Genomic DNA, 24,778 nt, shown 5'->3' on the forward strand with positions numbered 1-24,778 from the left:
AACCTTGTATAAGTTTTGTTTAAAAATAATACATAGGTAATGAGAAAATCGTAAAAACATTCTCGCCAAGGGATAGGGGTAGTTTCTGCAGTATATTTTCAAGGATAGGGGTGGTTTTCGCAGAGATGTTGCAATAACCATATATATTTTTGAAAAGCACTATTGATGAAGCATATGCCCATATGGATCAAAAAGCAAAAAACAAAAAAAATTTTCAACCCCCCAATTTATTTATTTTTTTTTGCTACAGGGGTTGCACCAGGAAATTGCTTTTGGTGTCCATGCATGGGTAATAATAACGTGCAGAAAATGGTATATGAAGCATATTAATAAAGGGCATTTTGTGTGAAGTATTCCAAGAAAATCAATTTATTTATTAATTCTTCTTTTTTTTGGGGTGGTTCCGGGAAAAAAATGGGGGTGCATTATACAAATTTGTAAATAGCACCAGTACATGGGTAATCGCTGAAAGCGTTTTTACTCTAGCATAAACGGTTCAGATGGTATAAAAAGAGGTTTTTTAAAATGTAACACCCTGTTATTAAAAAAAAGGGCAATTACCCTTAAGTAAAACCTATACCAAAAAATCAGTCAATTATTTGTGAATAATTGCCGCATAATTTCTTCTTAATTTCCGTTACAGTTAGGGAAAAATATATTTTTTTTAAAAACATTTTCTTTAAAAACTTGTCAATTTTAGGGCGCCACCCCCGCTAAACGGTGGATGATAGAGAGATGGTGTCGGAAATAAATCGTAGGAAATATAGTCCTCTTCATATTTCTATAAAAGAAATTTTTTGTAAAAGCTACAGGAAGGGCTACGTTCCGCAAAAACCACAAATTACCCCCTTTAAAGGGGTGAAAAGGGAGGTTCCGGGGCGAAATTTTTTCAGAAAAAGTTAGTCTTATAATAAGCACCCCTTGATATACCAGAAAAAAAATAAAACCGGACTTGTGTCCATTTTGCAAGGTTCAACCTTTGTTTCCTACACTAATTCATTTTTTATTTACATTTACTCTGTGTGGAGTATGAAGGGAACCAGTCTCGTTGGAACTTTACCGCGCTGAGCAGATGTGACGTGAATTGTAAATTGTAGAATTCCCTCATCTTCCTTAGTCTCAGCATCCGTATGGCTTGCAAATTGTAGAAGCCTCGGAGGTGTAACCAGAGAAGGTTCCCATTGTTTTCATTCTGGTGGGATATGTTATGTGCCATTAGAGTGAAAACTTAGTCTTTTGCTAGCAGTTGCCGCTAGGGCATCTATGCCATTTCGTTCGTTGCAATTCGGGACTGCACGCTGGAGTTTGTTTTGGTTGGATCGGGGAGAGCAGCATATGTGCCTCCTGATGAGAGACTAATAAGTTTCGAAACCGGTAGAGGTGCTTGCAGCACTCTCTGATTGGACTGGAATATGGTTCGGCTGTATTTTCGTTTTGCAACGAAATTGAAAATGGTTATTCATTTTTTAATCTCATTTTTGTTGGCAAAAAAATATATTAATTTGTTTGGACTAAATTACAGTTGTGTTTATCTTAAAAAGGATATGTTACTATCAACATTCACACAGTGTTGCTAAACTGAATTTTGTTATTTTGAGTGGAAATTTTCCCAGCCATCTCCAAAGGTACAATACAATACAATTATTGGTATGTTGGCACACCTGTTGCAAATAACCAAATGAGAAATGTGATCATACCAGAGACATGTAAAAGGATAGACTTGGCTAGGGATATGCTACTCAATGCATCGAGGTGTAACGCCAACATAGGATTGAGTGGTCTAGCCATCTTTGTCAGTCACATGCGCGGGGTCGCTTGGTTAAAAGAGATGGATAGACCACCGCCCTAATAGCACAAGGACGTCCAATGGACGTCCTTCACGGACTTTAGGGACGTCCATTGGACGTCCGTTTTCGTCTGAGGAACGTCCTTTATACGTCCTATTTTGGTCCAAATGTCGCGCTACCGAACGTCCATTGGACGTCCATCTAAGGTCCGAGGGGACGTATATTGGACCTTAATCGGACGTAATTTGGACCTTGATCGGACGTCCTAGGGGACGTAAATTGGACCTTAATCGGACGTAAATTGGACCTTAATCGGACATAAATTGGACCTTAATCGGACGTAAATTGGACCTTAATCGGACATAAATTGTACCTTAATCGGACGTAAATTGGACCTTAATCGGACGTAAATTGGACCTTAATAGGACGTAAATTGGACCTTAATGGGACGTAAATGGGACCTTAATCGGACGTAAATTGGACCTTAACCGGACGTAAATTGGACTTTAATAGGACGTAAATTGGACCTTAATCGGACGTAAATGGGACCTTAATCGGACGTAAATTGGACCTTAATCGGACGTAAATTGGACCTTAATCGGACGTAAATTGGACCTTAATAGGACGTAAATTGGACCTTAATTGGACGTAAATGGGACCTTAATCGGACGTAAATTGGACCTTAATCGGAAGTAAATTGGACCTTAACCGGACGTTCTAGGGGACGTGAATTGGACCTTAACAGGACGTCCAAATGCCACGTTGCCAAACGCCCAATGGAGGTCCACTTAACATCCGAAGGGACGTTCGGTGGACGTCAATTGGGCCTTCATAGGACGTCCCAGTTTGGTCCAATGTCTTGCTGCCGAACATCCATCTAATGTCGTGGGAAATAAAAAATATATTTTTTAAGGAACTTATATTACATCTTATATTAAATTACAATTATTGGATATTACATTATTTACATTAAATTACAATACACTTCTCCAAGAAATTAACGCACCACCTTAAATATGGGGTATTTTTGATGTCTCGTATTTCCTAAACCTGTTGTTTCATCTAAGTGATTTTTTTATAATATTATAGCCTAGGCTATAGGTTACCTCCTTAAGCTTGTCATGCACAGGGTGCTATGCTGTAATATATGTACATTATATCATATCGCTCTCTATAGTAATGAGTGAGCCTGCAGACAGAAAACAAATGGTTCCATATGTGCAGGCTCACTCATTACTATAGAGTGCGATGTGATATAATATATATTACAGTATAGCTCCCCGTGCATGACAAGCATAAGGAGGTACTTAACCTATAGCCTAGGGCCTAGGCTAGAATATTATAAAAAAATCACTTAGATGCAACAACAGGTTTAGGAAATTCGAGACATCAAAAATGCCCAATTTTTAAGGTGGTGCGTAATCGGCTGTATATACAGGGTGTAACAAAAATACACGTCATAAATTAAATCACATATTCTGGGACCAAAAATAGTTTGAATGAACCTAACTTACCTTAGTACAAATATGCACATAAAAAAAGTTACAGCCCTTTGAAATTACAAAATGAAAATCGATTTTTTCGATTATATCGAAAACTATTAGCGATTTTTATTGAAAATGGACATGTGGCAGTATTATGGCAGGAATATCTTAAAGAAAAATTATGGTGAAATTTGTGCACCCCATAAAAATTTTATGGGGGTTTTGATCCCTTAGATCCTCCCAAACTTTTGTGTATGTTCCAATTCAATTTTATTATTGTGGTACCATTAGTTAAATTCAATATTTTTGTTTCTTAGTATTTTTCAGATAAGGCAGTTTTTTATCGAGTTGTGACTTCTTTTTTAACATGTCTACATAAAAATTTTATGGGGGTTTTGTTCCTTTAAAACCCCCCAAATGTTTGTGTACGTTCCAATTAAACTATTACTGAGGTACCATTAGTTAAACAGAATGTTTTTAAAACTTTTTTGCCTCTTTGTATTTTTTCGATAAGGCACATTTTATCGAGATCTGGCTTCTTTTTTAATATGGTTCAAAATATCCCTAAAAATGTAAGCATAAATAAGTCTGCATATTATTACCAAGTCTCCATAATCGTACTTAACCATATACAAATATGTGGTGGATTTGACAAATATTCAAAATATTTCGATAAAAATTGACTTTTCGAAAAAGCAATAAGAGGCAAAAAAGTTTTTAAAACGTTGTGTTTAAATGGTACTACAATAATAATTAAATTGAAACGTGCACAAAAGTTTGGGGGGGTTTAAAGGAACAAAACCCCCATAAAATTTTTATGGGGTGTCCAAATTTTACTATAGTTTTTTCGTAAGATACTGCTGCCATAATAATGCCACATGTCCATTTTCAATAAAAAATCTCTAATAGTTTTCGATATATTGGAAAAAAATCACTTCATCTTGTAACTTCAATGAGTGATAAAGGCACAGAGACTTAGATGGCGAGGTCACATTGAAAGGATGCCAAACACGAGGACTCCAAAAATGGTACTAAACTACACTACAGCTTCAAGAAAGAGAAGAGGAAGGCCGAAAAATAGATGGAAGCAAGAGGTCGAAAAAGATTTGGAAAGAATGGTGCTACAGGGTCAGAAAAGAAAAATGAATAACAGGAAGGAATGGAGAAAAATCACATATCAAGCCAGAGAAGATCTCAGTACATAAAGAAACGTGAAAATGAAGAAAAAAAACAAACTTTTTCAAGCCATGGGCCTCTAAGACCCTTGGTGCCTATTATATATATATATATATATAACTTCAAAGGGCTGGTAACTTTTCTTGTGTGCACATTTGTACTAAGGTAAGTTAGGTCCAATCAAACTATTTTTGGTCCCAGAATATGTGATTAAATTTATGACCTGTATTTTTGTTACACACCCTGTATATATCTACATACTTCGTCTAATTTACTAACTGTTGCGCGTCATCCACGTCGTAGCCTGTGAGGTCGCATGATACCAACACGAAATATTTAGGCGGTAGGTGTGTTCTTTTTTAGAATCACTTTGCCGAGTACACTGGAATTACAGCCACTAGACATATTTTATTATATACGCGTAGAAATAATATTTGAAGATTTCTATTAATGTTAACCTAAAGAAATACACAATAATATGTTTCATTTATTTGTATAAATGGATTATAAAGCGTTTTTATGAAGCAGATTTGTTCGGATCACACTGTAACTGTAATCGAACGAAGGTGACATTTTAGAATAAATTGGTAACATTTATTTGACAGTTACGGTGATGACACTTCATATTTGTTTATATTCTTTACTATAAGTATCTGTTTTATTTATTATATTTACTGTTTTTATTATTTACTTTACTATAAAAAGATCCTCTACTATAAAAAATATAAATTTCACCTAATTTTATAACGACTTGGAATAATCGAGGTATCTGACAACTTTTTTAGTTGTTATTGTAGACATACTTATACAAAGAAACCTACCGGCTTTTTGCCAAGAGTTCGGAGCCGTTTTTTAATTATTAACAATGCAGTGCAAAAACTCTTGCACTGCAAATCTTAAAAGATTATAACTTAATTCTTGTTCTCTATTTCTTAAGTTTTTACTTATTTACATTGAATATTAATTTGTTTTGTTGTATAATCCACGTTTACAATAATTATGTGACATATTTGATTTAAAATGGATTCAGGATCTTTTTATACTTGGCAACTATGTCAACTTAGATCTCTGGCGTAGATAATGACGTGGAACAGTAAGTAAATTAGATGGACTGTAGGTTATATTTGGTTCTTGGGACATCAAAGTATATTTTTTAGACATTCTTAGTCACTGATGTGACATACCTCCGATTTGTTTTTTCATGAGTTTTGTAAGAGAGACTAAAAACTTTTTTTATAGTCACCTCCTGTTTTCATATATTTTTTGACATGTTTTGTAGTAAATTCAACTATCTATTTACTACAAAACATGTCAAAATTTACATGTGAAAGCAGATGATCCTAAAAATGGTTTTTCGTCTCCTACAAAATTCATGAAAAAGCAGATAGGAGAATTATTGTACAATTCTCTGATGTTTGGGAAAAAGGGCTTAAGTCAGAATTGCACATCGATAATGTTTTGATGATTTCTACAGTACTGTAGTAGATTCTACTGTACATACAGTTTACATCTACAACAGTTTTTTTCTGGTGCAGAAATCATCAAAACATTATCAATGTGCAATTCTGACTTAAGTCCTGTTTGCCAAACATAAAAAAACAATCTGGTCATAACTGACCAATGAGCAATTTTAATTTAACCTAAATTACTACTTTTTCTTAAAATGAAGAGCTTACCCCATAGCGTCTCTTATCTAATCTAACAAGATCGTGCACTATTATTCTAACATACACAGGCACAGCACACAAGCACTATGCTCCGTTTTTCACTATCACCTATCACTCAAACTAGTTCAAAAGGATTTGTCCTCTTCAATCTTCTAGTTTGCCCAGTAGTATCGAGGAGCTGGATTTCCTCGATATTCTTGAACTTATGAAGTTGATGCTCGTGACCCTGCTATCTTCTTGATATTTGTTGATAAAGTAATAACTTATTATGCATGGACAATGTGGACTTTCTTCCAACTAGCCAATACACTTTTTATATCTCTCTTTTGCCTTTCATAGCCACAAGGCTATACATTTCCTTCTTGGTTTTTTTTTGTAGGCCACTTTCAGCTGATTCTAAAAAAAATTAAAATGAACGGTAATTTTTCTATTCTTTACAATTAAAAATCAAAAGAAATAGGTACCTATTTACAGGTAATAATATGCATGTATAAATGATTCGTTTCATAAAGAATAAAGAAAATTGAAAACGGATTTTATAATACTTACAAAATTGTTTAAACAAGAGATCTAGCCAGAGCCCAGAGCAAAAACTAGCAGACAGTACAGCAAAAAAGCCACTAATTTCCATTTCCCACACCCCCTTATCGATGCACTTTTTTCCAATCAAAATTTTTACTTTACTAAATTTTTAGGTTATCGGTTATGTTATGAAAATGAAATGTGATGACTATGGAGACCTGTAAGAAGGAGTGGAAACGCAATGCATCGTTTGTGGGCTAACTTTTCAACCTCTAATTCAACTTTCAGCAATCGCCGCTAGAGGCGCAAGTGTTCGAATAGGTGCTACAAATACATTAGCTCTTATGGACTTATTTAATATTTAACTCATTTTATTTTTGTTTTTAGCGTAATTAGACATTCATTTATTGGTGGATTGTAGCTGAATATGTTTTATGTCAAAAACAAATTATTTTAACCTTATAACATATCGACGTGTGGTAAAAAGTGTATTCTTTTTATACCATTGTAGATGGAGATGTGACATCAAATTTAAATTTGTCATTACTTTAATATGTAGGACAGCTTATTTTGAAGCGGAAATATTTTGTCACATTATCTAACTGCCACATTTTTATACCAATGGTATTTCAACTGCAAATTAATTTTTTAATATCTTTGTAACTGATATCAAAAAGTTTGTTAGTTGAAAAAATTGACTTAACTGTACGTAATTGTTTTTAAAAAGTTTAAAAAGTTATTTAAATAATTTGAAGTTTATTGATCAATTTTTTTTTAATTATTCTTTTTATCAAAATTTAAACTGCTTTTTCTTTTGAATACTATCATTTATCTATATTCTGAAAGCTTACCTATCAGATGTTTAAATTTAGTTAATAAAAATATATGTCTATAAACTACGCAGACGACAGTCTGACTTTTATAGAAATTAATGTTAATTTTTGTGAAATATTTTGTCTCAAAAAAATGCATTGTTTCGACAGAAAAACTTTCCAAGATCCTCCTACTATTATCACTATAATTTTCAGGTTAAAATAAAAACCAATAATAGGGACAAATTTTATTTACACCGAAGGAAATAACATACAAACGAATAGGTATAATCCATGAACGTTATAAATAACATAAAGACAAATATTTATAAAAAGTCTTTATTAACTTCATTAAGTTCCCTTTTAAATTTTTTATCGGAACGATAACTCAATATAAATCCCGGTACGAAGCAAGTTCTTTTAGTGTAAGCTTTCTTGGCACTCATATTTAAATAATATTAACCACCAAAACCAATAATCTTATATTAACTACGAATAATTAATTATTTTCGAAATTTTCACATTCACTCCAATGCAAAAGTAGCATCTATCTCTACGCCACCGCCGCCCTAGCGAGAAACCAAGCAAACAGGCAAAATCGTGTACAAAAATTTCAAGGTCGTCCTATCTCGATTCCTCTCCTTTGTGTAGGTCTCCATAGTGATGACCAATGACCACGAGACGCTACATAGATACTCGCGCGGCAAATTTGAAAATGAACGCAAATTGAACAGTACAAAATGGCCTCTCTTAAAATCTTGTAATGGAAAATTTTACCCCTCCAGGAAGACATGTACTATGTTCATAGAATATCTTGTGGTAACTTTCCACCCATAATTTAATCAGATATATGTTCACGGAATAGAACGGTAGTACCTACATTCCTGGAATGTTTTGTGTTGTTAGGATTAAACTTTTATTTTATTTATTCTTGAATATTTCCTATTGTTAAACATTGTAACCAATAATTTACAAATAAGATTTTCATTACATTACATAAAATCAAAAACATTTTTTGGATATTAAACTATATAGTTTGTTTATAATTGTAATAATTGTATATACAATTTTGAATTAAGATTTAATCTTTTCGATTTAAACTACAGTAAAACCTGTGTTACCGGCCCCCTGCAAACACCGGCCACCTGTACTAACGGTCAGTTTAAAAATTCCCCAAACCAATTACAGTAAAACCTGTCAGTAACGGCCACTAAAAATGAAAAAGCTATTGGCCGATATAGAAAGGTGACCGGTATTGCCAGTTTTTGTAGTCTAGATATAATTGGTTTGGGGAATATTTAAACTGGCCGTTAGTACAGGTGGCCGATTTTATCAGGTGGCCAGTAACACAAGTTTTACTGTATATCTAGACTACAAAAACTGGCAATAACGGCCACCTTTCTATATCGGCCAATAGTTCTTTCATTTTAGTGGCCGTTACTGACAGGTTTGACTGTATTTCATTAACGTAAAGTTAACGCGTAAGTTAATATTTTATTGAATTATTTTGCTATTTGATCCCGTAATTGGTATAATGTGTCCAATATAATATATAAGCGTTCATAAAACGTCCGTATTTCGTCCAGTATGGACGTCCAAAGGACGTTCAACGTCGGACATCCAAAGGACGTCCATATTTATTCCGTCCGAAGGACGTCCAACGTCGGACGTCCATATTTATTCCTTCCGAAGGACGTCCAAAATGGGACGTCCAAAGGACGTCCGTTTATAGTCCATGGACGTAAGGACCAAAAATGGACCTATTTTGGACGTCCAAAGGACGTCGTGTGCTATTAGGGCGATCGACTGTTTACATGCTGTTTCCGCGTTACGCTTTTTTTGTGAGTATGCCGAGTCTACGCTTAATATGTCAATGGATCATACACGCAATTTGTTTTATACGACTATTTGAGATTTTGAGAAGTGTTGAAACGTGAAGAATAGTTATTAATGGCATATAAGACAATCATTAGTGAAGATACCAAAGAGAAGATTCACGATATGGTCGCAGTATGTATATCTATAATGCATCTCTAAAATAATATTACACATGGGAAAGTTATGTCAATACGCTATTAAATACACCACTTTTAAGCAGGCCGCGCACTGAATCGGCATATATTTGACATGAGCCACCACGCACCGCCTACGAACGTTCGACTGTCGAACGTTCTTAGGCGGTTCTCGGTGGCTTACTTATTTCCATGTATAGCAAAATCTGCCGATTGCTCTTAGCCGAGCCGATCGCGCTATGCCGATTCAGTGCGTGGCCTGCTTTAGTCACCGACAAAGAGCTACGTGGAAGGTTCAGTGGTTCAGTCTCGAAGGTATTAGACCTTTTAAAAAGGATCAGGCTAGACAATATATATTCTAGGGCTAGAGACTACAAGGGGAGAACGCTAGAAGCGAGGAGATAACCACATCCATTGGGATGTGGTAGAACGAGTGTGATACAACGGAAGATGTGGCACAATGGACGAAGTCACTTATTAGGGGAGTGCATATAGATTCTCACTTCGAAAAAACAACATATCAAAAAGTTCTACTCGAGAAGTAGGTGCTTCATTTTTTATTAAACAAATGAACTACGAAATTAGATGCTTTTTTTAAATAACTCCGAAAATATAAATTTTAGAAAAAAACTGATTTGGCCATTCAAAAATTCAGAAAATTTTACAAAAAAAACCTTATATAAAGAATTTTCTAAAATTAAATCTATCTTCTATAATTTTTTATTTATAACGCTAAATGCAGGGTACAGGGGAAAAACAAGGAATGTCACTTGTTCATGAATTTTGGCTTTTCTTGCCGTGAGCAAAAACTGAGTACTATCGACTAGACTATCGATTTAGAACAATAACCAGAAAGATCAGTCTATATAAATTTTTTAAGAATTTGTATCCAGGCGAAGGACCAGGATTGTCCGCACGCCACTGGACAAAAATAAGGAGTGTTAGCAGTTTTTTTGTGCATTATTAAATTAATAAGTTAATATAGATTAATATTATATTAACAATATAGACTATTAATTGCTAGAATTCTGCTAAGAATCTCCTAAGTAGTTTTTAGATATCATAAGAATTAAACCTTTATTGGAGTTTAACTCAATATGTATAAAATGTGACATTCCTTGTTTTTCCCCTGTACTCTTCATATGGGCATAAGTACGGCGGGGGCGGAAAATGAGCCTTACATGAATTTTGTTTAAAAATAATTTAAAAATGTGCAACTAATACAATTTTTCTTATAAAACCCTCAATTTTGCACAACTTACCTTTCAAGCATCTTACTAAATGTTGTTTCATTCAAAAAGATCTCAAAAATTTAATTCAAATGATATGACGTCTCAAAAAATGTAATTTTTGAAATCTTTGTAGTTTTATAGAATTACCACCACTTTAAGACGGTATTACTCAAGCTTGAACAGATCTATTACAGTTTTGTAAGTGCTTTTTTAAAGATTAGGATGTAATCTTTAAAATGCACTAAATTATTTTACTTTAGAAATGAAGTCGACATTTCTTTTTGAGAAAATTGAGAAAGATAACAAAAATATAATACAAAAACTGAAAATTACCAGCTAAAAAAATCTTTATACAAAGTGATCAAAACTTTTTTTAGCTCTTATACAGTATGTCTGCGTAACTTGGAACCTATTGATAACTTTTTTATTATCAGTTTTACGAAAAAAAGTTATTCTTTATAAAATACTCTGCATCGTATATAATCTAAGGTGCAATCATCAAATATCAAATTTAATTAATTTTATACGAGGTATGTCAAAAAATATGAATTTCACTCAAGAGTAAAGTACCGTTACATTTCACAATATTGAAAATTGTTATTAAGAAAAGTTGTTTTGAATTAAAAAAAATTGTTTTAGTGTTCAATTACATCCTTCTAATTAAAATATTGTGAATAATAAAGGCACTTAACTCTTAAGAAAAAATCATATTTTTTACATACCTCGTATAAAATTAAAAAAGTTTGAAATCTGATGGTTGTGTCTTAGATTTTAGACCAGGGAGAGCATTTTATGAAGAATAACTTTTTTTTCGTAAAAGTGATAAAAAAATAGTTATCATAATTGTAATAAAATAATGATGATGAGTATCCGTAATTTGAGAAAAAATTGAAATTTTTTTTTCGACTAGAATGATGTAATTGTATATTTAAATATAGTTTTTAATTTCAAACAACTTTTCATAATAGCATTTTTTTATATTCTGGAATATAAAGGTACTTTACTCTTTAACGAAATTCATATTTTTGACATAACTCGTATAAAATTGATAAAATTTGATATCTGATATCTGATGGTTGAGTTTTAGATTGTTGCCTATCCAGAGCATTTTATGAAGAATAACTTTTTTCGTAAAATTGATAATAAAAAAGTTTTGCATGTGGTACCTAGCTACGCAGACATACTGTATAAGAGCTTCTGTATAAGAATTTTTAAATTGTAATGCCATATATTCAGTATAATCAAAAACAAAATAGAAACATATTTGATCAAAGTAAAATGATGAATTTAACGATATTTTTAAAATTATTTATACAAAACAATTGTTATTGTTTAAACAATTAATAAACAATTAGCGGCCAAATCTGCGAGTAGAACTTTTTACTTTAACATGTATATAAACTAACAAAAAAGTTTTAGATAAATATAAGCTTGTTTGAATTTTTCCGAAACAATGCATGTTTTCGTTCTAATTGCACTCCCCTATACCGAATCTGCGGCACTGGCTGGACTGCGAACACAGGCGCTTAGACTCCTATCTGACGCAAGCGCTCACAGGGAGCGTCCGTAGCTACTTACACATATTCAAATTGGCCGAATCGGACAATTGTACCGTAAATCTATATTGTGGGGCTTCGAACACTGTGTCACATACCCTTTTGCAGTGCATCAGAATGAGCTTGAGAGTGATGGAATAAAATCCGCAACTATGTGAGAAAAGTTCCATCGATCAAAGAAAAGGAAGAGCGAGAGCTAGATCCAGTTCTAGCAGGTATCGAGGAGGAAGAATTGGGCCCACAGAGGTAGGTAGAAGGAGAGGTGGCCAGCATAAGGGTAAAGGCATAAGACAGTGAGAGAGGTGGAAATGGTGGCAGGTATGAGAGAGCGATAGGGTAAGTGTCGACCGAAGTCCAGACGGACGATGACAAATGGCACACGGGACAGGTAGGTAGAGGTAGGGCCGTGACAAGACTGAAATAACGACGGTCGGGAGGTACGTATGAAGGTATGTATTGTTATGCTCTACTTTATCTATTTATTTAGATTGATTAGCAAATTCTTAATTTAATTGATTATTCAATTATTTTATTTACTGCCTATGTAAAAACACAACTAAATTCAAATTAGATTTTCCAATCAATTTTATTCTCAGGGCTAATTTTGTATTTGATACAATACCTGTGATCTGTGGCTTCTAGTATTTCTAGTTGCTTACTTCTTCCAGGGTGGAAACAGGGAAATTGAAAACACTCAAAATCATATAAATGTAATCTATTGTTTTTATAAAATAAGCCGTGTACATATGATTCAAAAAATACTAAAATTTATCTTTGTTGCAACAATCTCTAAATTAATAAATTAAACTCTAACTCTGATATCTCCTTGTTTTGACAAAAAAAAATTATTTAAATAATTTCTTATTTACTCATACTAAATTGAATGAATTTAACTTTTCTTCTTTTGAATTGATTTCTCAAATTTGAAATGACTAACTGCGTTAAAAAAATGGTTCAATAAACAAATATGGTTTTGATATAAACAAATTTTCTCCATTCCGACAAATGATTTGACTAACCTTTTGTTTCTTCACTCCCTCGTTTTCTGTATTGCGCCGTCCTTGATTCTCCCAACAGGTACGCTCTGGATGTTGCGAAAAAGTGCCTCTCGTCAAAACTGCTTCCAAGAGAAACACACAGGACTTGCTCGATGTCTATTACTCAGTTTTCCTTGCTCGATATCTTGTGCACAACCGGATAATAATCAGCGACTCGTTCTAGACAAAACAAAGGAATCTCCCTCGGACCAGGAAAATTAACTCTTCAACCGATCGACAATTTGGTTTCAACTTGATTCTGCTCGCAAAGGCTGATCACACCACTCTACACTTATTACTCACTTTTCAAAACTCGACTGCCTTCTATCGATGTTTATTACACAGTGCCTTATTTCTCTCCCCAATTCAGAGTCCAACATTCATTATCCCTTCTCCTAATATTTTCCGTCCAATCAACAACCTCTCTCAAACCATCCATTTCTTAATAAACCAAATATTCTTCCACATATCTTTTCCAATTTGTCAAATTTCAAGAAATATCATAATTAGTTCTTTTCTACTTTCTACTTTTACATCTAAAAACTAATACAATTTGTTTACCAAATTAAAAACCTTCCCGGAAAGATCTTAAAAACGTTATTGTTCTGCGTCAACGCTCTGTCCACTTTCTAATCACCGAATTGCTTGTTAATGTCCCGTTCATTTCGTAGAATCATTATCACTAATCGTTTTCAGTTTTCCGAAACACTTGTTTAATAGCAAAATTAAATTGTATACAATTTTGGTCATATACAGGGTGATGAAAAACTATGGTCTTATGATCTTTGATATAAATTAAATTTTTTTGAATTTCTTTAAAAAAACAATTCTACAACAGTATGTATATGTAGGAGGGATAGCCAAGGCACAGTATAAAGAGGGACAGTAAAACCTCTTCCAAGTCGGCACTTTGATCTCAAGAAGTAATACCGGCAGTACGCAATTGGTAATTCACCAGTGGTGGATTCGGGTTTTCCCTGTTAAAACCCGTACGTCTCTACGCGACTAGCAATTCGAGAGTGGGGCAAAAGCGACTGGGAACATTGCGCGGTCGCCATGCGCGACTAAAGATTTTACTTCCAATTTTTCGGAAAGTGGTTCTACTGTCCCTCTTTATACTGTGGTCAAGGAGAAATATAGTTATGCAGACCTGGGCGTGGTGCCGTGGTGGTCGGATGAGTGCGAGAGACGGAAGCTGATGTGTGATGACGAACGACTGAGAATCGTTCAAGAGGAGGATATCGGGGAGAAGTTATGCTCTAACGGACGATTCTACCCCGATGCCCTAGTATGAAAGGGGTGGGGTTTAGCAGGTCCCGACCACATCGAAGTTACGTAGGGCAGGCAGGTCCTACTTAAGGCCAATCTTGTCGACGTGACTCAGAAGAGGTTTTTGGCTTAGGAACCCAGCACTATCGGAAGTGTTTACTTCCGGCGTCTGTTTGCATTGCAGATTTTCTACCTAGTGATGAAAAAAGGACTAGAGACTACAATAGATTTGAAAAGGTCGCAGTGGAAGAGGCTAAAAGCTACCTCAATGAATCTATCTCAAGTTGCACTAGCCGTGTGAATAAAATGGATACGATTTTTTGCAAAAATTTGCCTTTAAGGACAAACTTTCAACTGGGCCGCAGGTACTCAAAATAGAATATGGTAAACTTAACCTTACTTACATTTAACAAAACAAGCTCAGAAGTGACTAGTAAAACTGCATATAAAAACCAAATTATTTACTTGTTGCCATGTTTGTAACAGGTATAAGAACGTCGCATGAGGTCGGTAATAAAAAAGAAGGCCAATTCTCTAAAATACCAACAATTTTTTGTGTCTGTATGTAATATTGAAATAAAAGAAAAAATGGCATTTATACACTTGAGAGCAAAATAATCAACTCACTTGCTGAATTGTACACGTTAGAAGTCTCGAATTTCCTAAATCTGTTGTCCGATTTGACTGATTTTTTTAGTATGTTACAGCCTTATTATTTAATAAAATCGATGTAATATTATTGTTGCTATACAGGGAAAGGTCATTTTTTACCGGGTGTAACAATCATACTGTGTTTTTTTTCTTAAAGTTCGGAACACCCTGTGAAGTATTGTGGCATATAAAAAATATTTAAATTAAAATTTAGTTGTAGTTTTAGGCTTTATTAACATATTCTTTTTTTATTCATTTGCTTATGTTGGATAATAAAAAAGTTAGGTACGTTAACAACTAGCGATGTTTTTCAGCAATAAATCCTCATTTTTTGCTTAGTTTAATAAACAAGCCTAACGTAGGCTATGACAAATTAACAATTTAATGGATGTAAAATGGTTGACAGTCAAAAAGTGTCTGGTTTGTTGTGAAAATGAGTAGATTTATTATTAAAAGTTTCAATTAAGTCCGTAGTTTGTTTTTGTTATTTGGTGGAAATGGAACGCGCTACAAGGAATTTGACCCGCGATGAGTGTGTTCAAGTAGTGACCTTACATAGCGAAGGACTTGGCTACCATGCTATCGGCTCCTTATATTGGTAACAATTTTTTGCTAATGCACGATAATGCAAGACCACGCACATACGTCGATTTAATGGATTTACGCGGCCAAAATTATTTTACAGCATATTTCTACTAAAACGGGTACAAATCAAAGAAAAATATTGTTTTTTAAAAATTGACTTGTATTTTTTACAGAAAAAAAAAATCAAAATTTAATATTAATACAAAATATGCAGGATACCTCAGTCGGTATCTGACATATCGGACTCAGTATTTGGGGTCACCCGGTAGGTAACAGCATTTTAATCATTTCAGAACAAAATGACCGTGGTTTGATCCTTTTATGTACACACGTTTCTTGCTTCTTAAAATTGTTAATAGCTGGTCAGAAGTTAAAAGAAGTTTAATTTCCTGTACGCAACTATGTATTTCCTTGCTAGCTGGGATCTCAATTGCATTTCTTTTTTCACGAGCCTGTAATGTCTGTGCTTCATGAACGATAGCTTCACCATCAAGCAAAGAACGTATTTCTTCTGTTTTTCTTCTTTTCATCCTTTCACTGGAGTCCTCAAATAATTTAGGAAGCCGACCTGGTTCCATTTATTTGTTTTCTACAAGTTTGAAATGTTCCATTTAACCAATCTTTATTTGCTTGTAGAAATACCGCATCTTTTCGTGAGTCTTTAACAATTTCTCTATCATCGCCGTTTTAAAATCTCGAAATCTTTGTTTTAAACTGATTAAATTATCAGATATAACAGTTCAATAAGTTAATTTCCAAATATTTTAATTTGTCCTCTAGATTAGGAAAATCTTGTAGCTCAATTTGGTCTCAGAGATATTTGCGGAGTACTATTTTTAGGTCAGAGCAGTCACCAAATGTAGTTAAAACAAAAAAAATCGCAATTATTATATTTAAAACAAATATGTAGGTACTTTTATTTTTGTGACGTCATCCTATATAGAAAAATTAAAACCCCTGTATTTCTGGCATCCGCAGCTATCCGCAGCTGAACTGTATGCCATTAATTAGCCAAATATATGCAGTATGCTATAAAATAAATAGTATTGCTCGATCGGAGGCGATAATATAACTAAATGTCTTATAAACATAAAAATTAAACAAAAATGTCACTATAAAACGGCTTGTTTTTGACTCTCTAAAAATAATATAAAATAACAGTTAATTTTCTAAAAATATTTTAAGAAATATTCATTCTTACCGAAATTATTCGATTTCATCACAATCACTTTGAAAAATAAGGTGAATATTGCAAAATGTCACAGTTTTTAAAAAGTTGACTACTAAGCTAAGAGAACAAAAATTCACTAACAGCTACATGCGCGCGTATTCGCACGTGCCCACGTGCGCGGTGAATAGTTCTGGAGTGGGGATAGTAAGTTTTTGTTAAGACAAACCATCAGGTGTCTCTAGGACGTGTCTTGAATTTTTAACGTCACTTTTGAAATTTGACTTTTGGCCGGCTAATTATTTAAAATCAACCTATGTGCCACGTTCACGAACTGTAACCGAATATTTACAACAGGTAAATCTTCGGACTATGCGTTGAACAACGCATAGTCCAGACCTTAACCTGATCGAAAATTTGTGGGACATAATTGGCAGAAGACTACGACAGCCCGACAGCGTTTGCCACCTCCTAGAACCTCACAAGAGGTAGAAACAGTAGCTCTCTAGATTTGGAATGATATTGATTAAGACCAAATAGCATACCTCATTTGTAATATAAAAGTACATATCTCATTTATTATCGAACATAAGCGAATGAATCAAAAAACAAGATGTTAAGAAAGCCTAAGGCTACAATTGAGTTTAATTTAAATATTTTATATATGCTAGAATATTACACAGGGTGTTCCGAACTTTAAGAAAAAAAAAACACCGTAAGATTGTTACACCCGGTATAAAATGACCTTTACCTGCCTAGCAAAAAATATTACATCGATTTTCTTAAATAATAAGGCTGTAACATACTAAACAAATTACTCGAATCGGACAACAGGTTTAGGAAATTCGAGACTTCTAACGTGTACAATTCAACAAGTGAGTCGATTATTTTGCTCTCAAGTGTAGTTCTTTTTCACAGCACCAACTTGGAGTTTTGTGTACTTCATACACACTTTCATATCAATGTGTGATATAAAAAATATGTACAACGAACAAAATTTTTAAAATAATACAAATAAAAAAATAATTTTCCTTACACAATTAACAATCTTTAATAACCTACATGAATTACAACCATTTTAGCTGGATCAAAACTACCATCGCTCTTAACAGAAAGCTCTATGATATTTCGATGTTCATCTTCAGGTATGCTCTTGAGCTTGTTACGAAAATGTGAGTATCTGTCAAACAAAAAGTTTACGAAGAAATCATAATCAGTTTCTTTAATATCAGCGTGCCAGCTGATGCCATCAAATTGCTTTACGCTTTGAATCAAGGTTTTCGTGTAATTTCTGAACATATCCTCTTCCTGTTCGAAGAAGGCTTTTTCTATCCCCAGCGCAGTTTCGTAAGAAATACTGAGTTTCAGACTGTATGGTTTTATGTGGTTGTAATAAACTGCGAAGAAATCAGTATCGGTGTCGAAAAATCGATGGCAGCGATTCAAGCTATCTGGACAAGCAATTTTAGGATTGTCTATTTCATTTTCCATGGATAAAGGAGGCGCTTTGTTGGATTTTGTATTATTGCAACGCACACCTAGTGATCGTCGTGAAAATCTTTCTCCATAGATTACTATAGGCAAAAGTAACGCTCCTAGTATCGATAAATGCTGGAACAAAAAGAGAAAACCATAACTAAATAGTAAAACATTGTCAATGAGAGTGGCAATTAGTAATGGAGGGGAAAAATTAATTTATTTAAAGAGATGAGCCCATCACATCTTCATTTTATTTCCAGACTTTGATATCCTCTTGAGGTAAGAAAATCCATTATTTTTTTCTTGTAATCACGGTTCAACGTATTATAACAGTTTTTCTAATATTTTTTATATCTAACCTACCATCTTCTAAAAGCATGTGTTCTGATATTTTAGTTTTAAATATATCTTTTTAACTTGTGGCTAAAGATTCTAAACCAAGGTCAGAATCAAAACAAAAAAAAAATCTTTTTAACTTACATATATGCATGGTTAATTAAATTATTTGACTAGTCCCGTCAATATTAATTTTATTTTATTCCTTTGCCAATTACTACTTTTTACGATTATTTGGCAAAGGCTCGTTTTTAGTTTTTCTTCTTAATGTTTTACTTATATACGTTTTATCTTCTAGTTTTTGGGAATAAAACCACAGCATCCTCAAATCGCCGGCGATACAACGAGGGCAAAATCATCCAGACTGCAATGAATTTCATCTAGACTGCAACCAATCAACACCTGTAGGCCTGGTGGCCCAGAACATCCACGTCGCCAGAGCCAGTTGCAGAACCAACAGCAGTACCATTCGACATCAAGAAGTTACCAATAAATCAAATACCACAAGCCATACATAAGTATAATCCAGAATTGTTAGTTTTTGGCAAGAATTTGAATATATTTGTTAATGCATTGAATAAGTCATATTTTTATTATATCATAAACATGATTGGTTAAAAATATTGTTTTGTTTGCTTTCGTTCTAAATTTTTTCAGAGTTCATATCTAAGAACAATACAAATACACTTTTGAAAACACTAGAGGACAAAGATATATGATAGACTATATTCTGTCGAATAGAGAGTTACACCCGCCTCTAATCTTGGATGTAAGAGCACTAACATCAGCAGAAATAGGAAGCGATCATAAATTGGTATTGTGCAAAATCAGAATGAAAACACATATATGTAATAACAAAACAGCAGAATACACCACCAAGATTAAAGTCGAAAGCTTACAGGACGACTCCACAAGATACCTATTCCAAAAAAGACTAACGGAAAAAAGCAGCAACACGTATATCACAGAAAGTGACGGAGTCGAAGAAAGCTGGGCAAAAATTAAGTCTAATATCTTAGCCTCAGCCAAGGAAGTTCTTGGTGAAAGAAACATTAATAAAAATAAATCGCTTCCAAGACGAAGAACTCCATGGTTTTGTACAGAAGTGAAGGAAAAATGTAAAGAGAAGAAAAAAAGCTTACCTAAAATACATGTCAACTAAAACACAAGAGGCATACGATTATTATAAGATTATAAGAAACGAAACACATTCATTAGTAAGAAGAATAAAAAATGATCACTGGGAACGTTCTTCGAAAGAAATGGAACATGATTTTTATGGTCTCCAAAAGGAAATATGGCGCTTTATAAGAGGTCAAAGAACGGAGGTAAAGGAACTAATAGAACCAAAACACATAGAAAAGGATACATGGATTGACTACCTAAAAAAGCTCTATGCAGGGGAAGAACAAATGATGCTAGAACCGGAAACACCAGAAATTACCACAAATGAAGATGTTAATATAAGTGCACAGGAAGTACGAAAAACACTCGAAAAGTTGAAGAACAGAAAATTTGCAAGTAAGGATGGAATACCAAACGAATTACTGAAATACTGTGGAGCAGCAATGACAGAACAATTAACAACATTAATTAACAAAATCATAAAACACAATAAAATACCGGAAGAGTGGAGAACGAGAGAACTAATTCTAGTATTCAAAAAAGGAGATAAAAAGCAGCCTAAAAACTACAGAGGTATCAACTTGTTAAATACTACCATAAAACTTACAACTAAAATCTTACAAAACGTAATGAATCAGAGGATAAGTTTAGCAGATGAACAACAGGGTTTTCATACTGGAAGATCGTGTACAGATGCAATATTCGTCATAAAGCAAATTACTGAGACATCGCTAGAGTATAATAGACCAGCATTTCTATGTCTGATTGACTTAAAGAAAGCATTTGACAGAGTAAGACTCAAAGATGTAATCCATCTTCTGTATAATAGAGAAGTCCCTCTAGATATCATAAAAACTATTGAGAACATCTACCAAAATAACAAAATGGAAGTCAGAATAGATGGACAACTTACAGAACCTATAGATATAGGCAGCGGAATAAGACAGGGAGACTCATTGAGTCCTATGCTTTTCAATTTAATCATGGATGAAATCATTAAAAACGTCAACAAAGGAAGAGGTTATAGAATGGGAAACAAAGAACTAAAAATACTCTGCTACGCAGACGACGCAATATTGATAGCCCAAGATGAAGATAGTCTGCAAAGATTAGTCCACAGATTTAACATAAGAGCAAAAGAATTCAATATGACAATTTCATCTCAGAAAACCAAAACAATAGTAATCAGTAAAGAACCAATCAGATGCAAAATAGAAATTGATGGTATCAGTATTGAACAAGTAATGGAAGTAAAATACCTTGGAATTACATTGTCGAGTTACGGAGACCTAGACAAAGAAGTGAGAAATCAAGTACAGAAAGCAAATAGATTGGCAGGATGCCTTAATAACACTAAATGGCGAAACCGACATATTAACACTGAGATGAAGTCAAGAATTTATAAAGCCAGTGTAAGACCAATAATGACATATGCATCAGAAACAAGACCCGATACAGCCACAACACAAAGACTATTGGAAACGGCAGAGATGAGAGTACTGAGAAGAATTACAGGAAATGCACTGAGAGATCGAAAGAGGAGCGAAGATATTAGAAGACAATGTAACGTACAGTGTATAAACGAATGGACACTAAATAGAAAAAAGAATGGAACAACCACATAACCAGAATGGTTGAGACACGTGTGGTCAAAATAGCACGAGATCTATCACCAATCGGCAGAAGAAGTATCGGCCGACCGCGCAAAAGATGGAGTGACAACCTTCCATAGAGGTATCAATCCTCCAATGAACAAGCAGAATTGCTTATAAAGAGGAGGAAGAAGAAGAAGATATCTAAGATTAGGACAAGATGAACACACACCTTGAGAGACTGAGCTAAGCTAGGGTGAACGATAGCTATCTTGGTTGGTTGAAATGCCATTTTAGAATGACATTTTCAATTAGCTGGGGTAGATAGTCTACTATTGTAGTTTTCGTTTCAACATGAAGCAAAAATATATTTACACCGTAGTAAATAAAGATTTAACATAAGGAAAAGCAAAGGACGGAGAAATGGGAAGTTAAAGTAAAAGTTAAACTTTTAAAGTAAAAGTTGAACGAGATGGATATGAAAAGTTTTTCGTTGCTGTTATTGTCGTCTTTCATATGTAAATGGCTAATACCATATGTAATTGGCTTATCAGAAAAATCGAAGAGGATAGTAGTATCGAAACCACATTCAACAGAACTAACACTCTGATATACACTCACCGGCACAAAATTCCGCCACCCAAAATTTTTGATTAAGTTTGACAATCTATAACTTTATTATTTGTACTCGGATTTTCAACATTCTTGCATCATTTTGTAGGTATGTACATGTATTGGTGTCGTTCGCGTTAGTATTCCGGTAACAACAAATTTTTGCTTAGATGGCATTATGTGGGGGTTAACGGAAGCGTTGTAATTTCTCGTAACTTTAAAAAATTCTGTGGAAAAATTGGAGGGCTGATTTTGTTTCATACTCATTTTGTGTTATCCTGGAGGTATTACTAAGGTTTTGTTCTTTGAATTATCCGAATTTCTCTTTTACTATAAGAGCTGTAAATAAAAACTTGCTTTGAAGGTTTATTTCATTAAAATTGTCAAGCGCACTAAAATTAACAAAACAAAACAAAATTAACAACAAAACAATTCAATAGCGGGTATGTCCACCTCTTGCAGCAACGACTGCTCGCAATCTGTTTGGCCTCGAATAAAGATGTGCTATCCTTGCCTGGGGAATAGCCCGATATTCATCTACGAGAGCCATAACTGTACCAAATTTTCTAAAGGTCTAGGATGTCGGCCAATAACTTTTTTTAATTCATTCCATAAATGCTCAATAGGATTGAGATCTGGGCTGTTGTCGACCATTCTAATCTTATCAATCCAACCTGTATTTTATGAGTCAATCAGTGTTTTTATTTACAAAAAATTGTACAGCTCTTACAACAAAGCATCCTTAAAAGACTTAATAAACCCGTTCGGTGCTACTTGGGCTATCGCCATTGCCTTTAGTTCACTAAAAACAATTGCAGTTTGCTTTGGTAGTAAACAGGTTCACGTGCGCTTAAACCGTTTTACCACAAAACTATTTTTAGTATTCTGTACAAACAAATAGTATTAAACGGGTTTAAGTGCGCTTGAACCATTTTACCAAATTACCACAAAACTATTTTTAGTATTCTGTAACGTGTATACACATGTTAATGCAGGATTAATTTCAAGTAAATAAATATTAGATTTGTGACCAATTTTAATGACTACAGTAAAACCTGCCATATCCGGATAAATGTGGCGACAGACCGATCCGGATATGAAAAAATCCGGATATCAAGACCGCTACTTCTTTTACAGTCTCTGAAACGTTTTCTCCTTCATACATTCCAGTAATCAACGCCGTCAATAACTTTCGTCGATAGACACGTTTTATAGATTCTATAATACATTATTTCGCCATCTTTTAGTTCTTCTTTTAGTGCGTTGTCCAACAGCAGGACTGCCTTTATCGGTAGATTTCGGTAGATCCGGACGGCACAGAACCGTCCGGATATGAGGAGGTCCGTATATGACAGGTCCGGATATGGCAGGTTGTACTGTAATTATAATTAAGTATTATGCAACGTGCCAGTTGTAGTTACACTGTGGATAACAGCTGGGATAAAAATGATTAGTAATATGTATTTAACATCTGCACTTGAACCGTTTTACCAGTAACATTTATTAACACCATATACCGATTCAAGTACATACATTTTTTAATAATTGAAAAAAAGGAAGGTTATAGTACCTAAGAGTAATAATATACCTCCCATATATTTTTATCATTTTATAGTACCTACATTGTACACTAGACATATTTTAGTTTAATGACTCCTAGAATTTATAAAACTCAAACAACTTTAAAGCTGATTATCTCAGAACTATCAAAACTGGACTTAAGCCCTTTTACGTCTGTACCCCTCAATTAAAATAAAACTAAAATTATTGAGTAACCGGGGTTTTCTTCATAGTTTGTCACACTGCGATGACGCAGAGCAGCGACGCAATGAACTTTTAAGAAAATAACGTACCTATTTAGAGAAATGACTATTTGTTTGTATTCATTTTAGACAATTATACTAATAAACATTAACAATCTAATTAAAAAAATAATTTAAAACATATTATACTCACCATAATTACAGCTTTTGGTTCTATTACAATATCGTTTTGAATTTACAGTGGAATGTGTATATGCAACTAAATTGAAGCAGAATAACAATGCACAATTGAATAATGAAAGTAGCGCTGTATTTACGTAGTACATTTTATGTTTTCCAGCAACTTGCCTCAACGATCTCAATTTGTTAATCATTTCTGCACTCTATCAAGGTACAATTGGGTAATAGCATACACTTGAATCAATAAATGATTTTTTTATAGTGGTCAACTTAGATGAAAGTGCGTCGAATTTGTTTCTTGAGTAGTTTCGTGTAAAAAAATATTTCGGGAACTCTAATTTTGGGAACGTGGAACAAAAAAATTGATATACAGGGTGTTTCATTGAGAAACGGAAATACTTTAATGGTGAATAGATGAGGTCACCGAGGCCGTTCTAGGTATACTAAATTTTTTGCCCTACCGACTTTTATATCCGAGTTACAGGATTTGTGTTTTATCGATTTTGCTTATTTCTTTCCTAAGTCATAACTTTAGAACCACCCTGTATATTTTTTTAATATTTGGTACACATATGTCTCATTCAAAACCCAAACGACTGACATACTAATCACAAGAAAAATCCAGGTCCGGATTAACAAAAAATTATAAAGTAATTGTGACTTTAAAACAACACCCTTTATATTAAAATTTTGAAAATCTGTTTGCATATTTGAAAAGAACACAAAAACTAAG

The 24,778-nt window shown here is 33.8% G+C and overlaps 1 protein-coding gene and 1 long non-coding RNA gene across 2 annotated transcripts; both read right to left on the reverse strand.

Annotated features, from left to right (window-relative positions):
* Positions 1-4,685: 4,685 nt before the first annotated feature.
* LOC126880033 (uncharacterized) lies at positions 4,686-7,536 on the reverse strand. The gene is made up of 2 exons (XR_007696384.1): positions 6,664-7,536; positions 4,686-6,510 (listed from the first exon to the last, which is right to left on the reverse strand). It is a non-coding gene; the product is annotated as an uncharacterized LOC126880033 (long non-coding RNA).
* A 7,464-nt stretch (positions 7,537-15,000) lies between these two features.
* On the reverse strand, positions 15,001-24,219 carry LOC114327679 (uncharacterized). Its single transcript, XM_028276364.2, has 2 exons — positions 24,059-24,219; positions 15,001-18,569 (listed from the first exon to the last, which is right to left on the reverse strand). Exons 1-2 carry the CDS (start codon positions 24,059-24,061, stop codon positions 18,009-18,011), a joined length of 564 nt encoding a protein of 187 aa, XP_028132165.2. The 5' UTR covers positions 24,062-24,219; the 3' UTR covers positions 15,001-18,008.
* Between the last annotated feature and the right edge of the window lie 559 nt (positions 24,220-24,778).

Source organism: Diabrotica virgifera, chromosome 2, assembly GCF_917563875.1.
Source record: "Diabrotica virgifera virgifera chromosome 2, PGI_DIABVI_V3a".
Classification (NCBI taxonomy): domain Eukaryota; kingdom Metazoa; phylum Arthropoda; class Insecta; order Coleoptera; family Chrysomelidae; genus Diabrotica; species Diabrotica virgifera.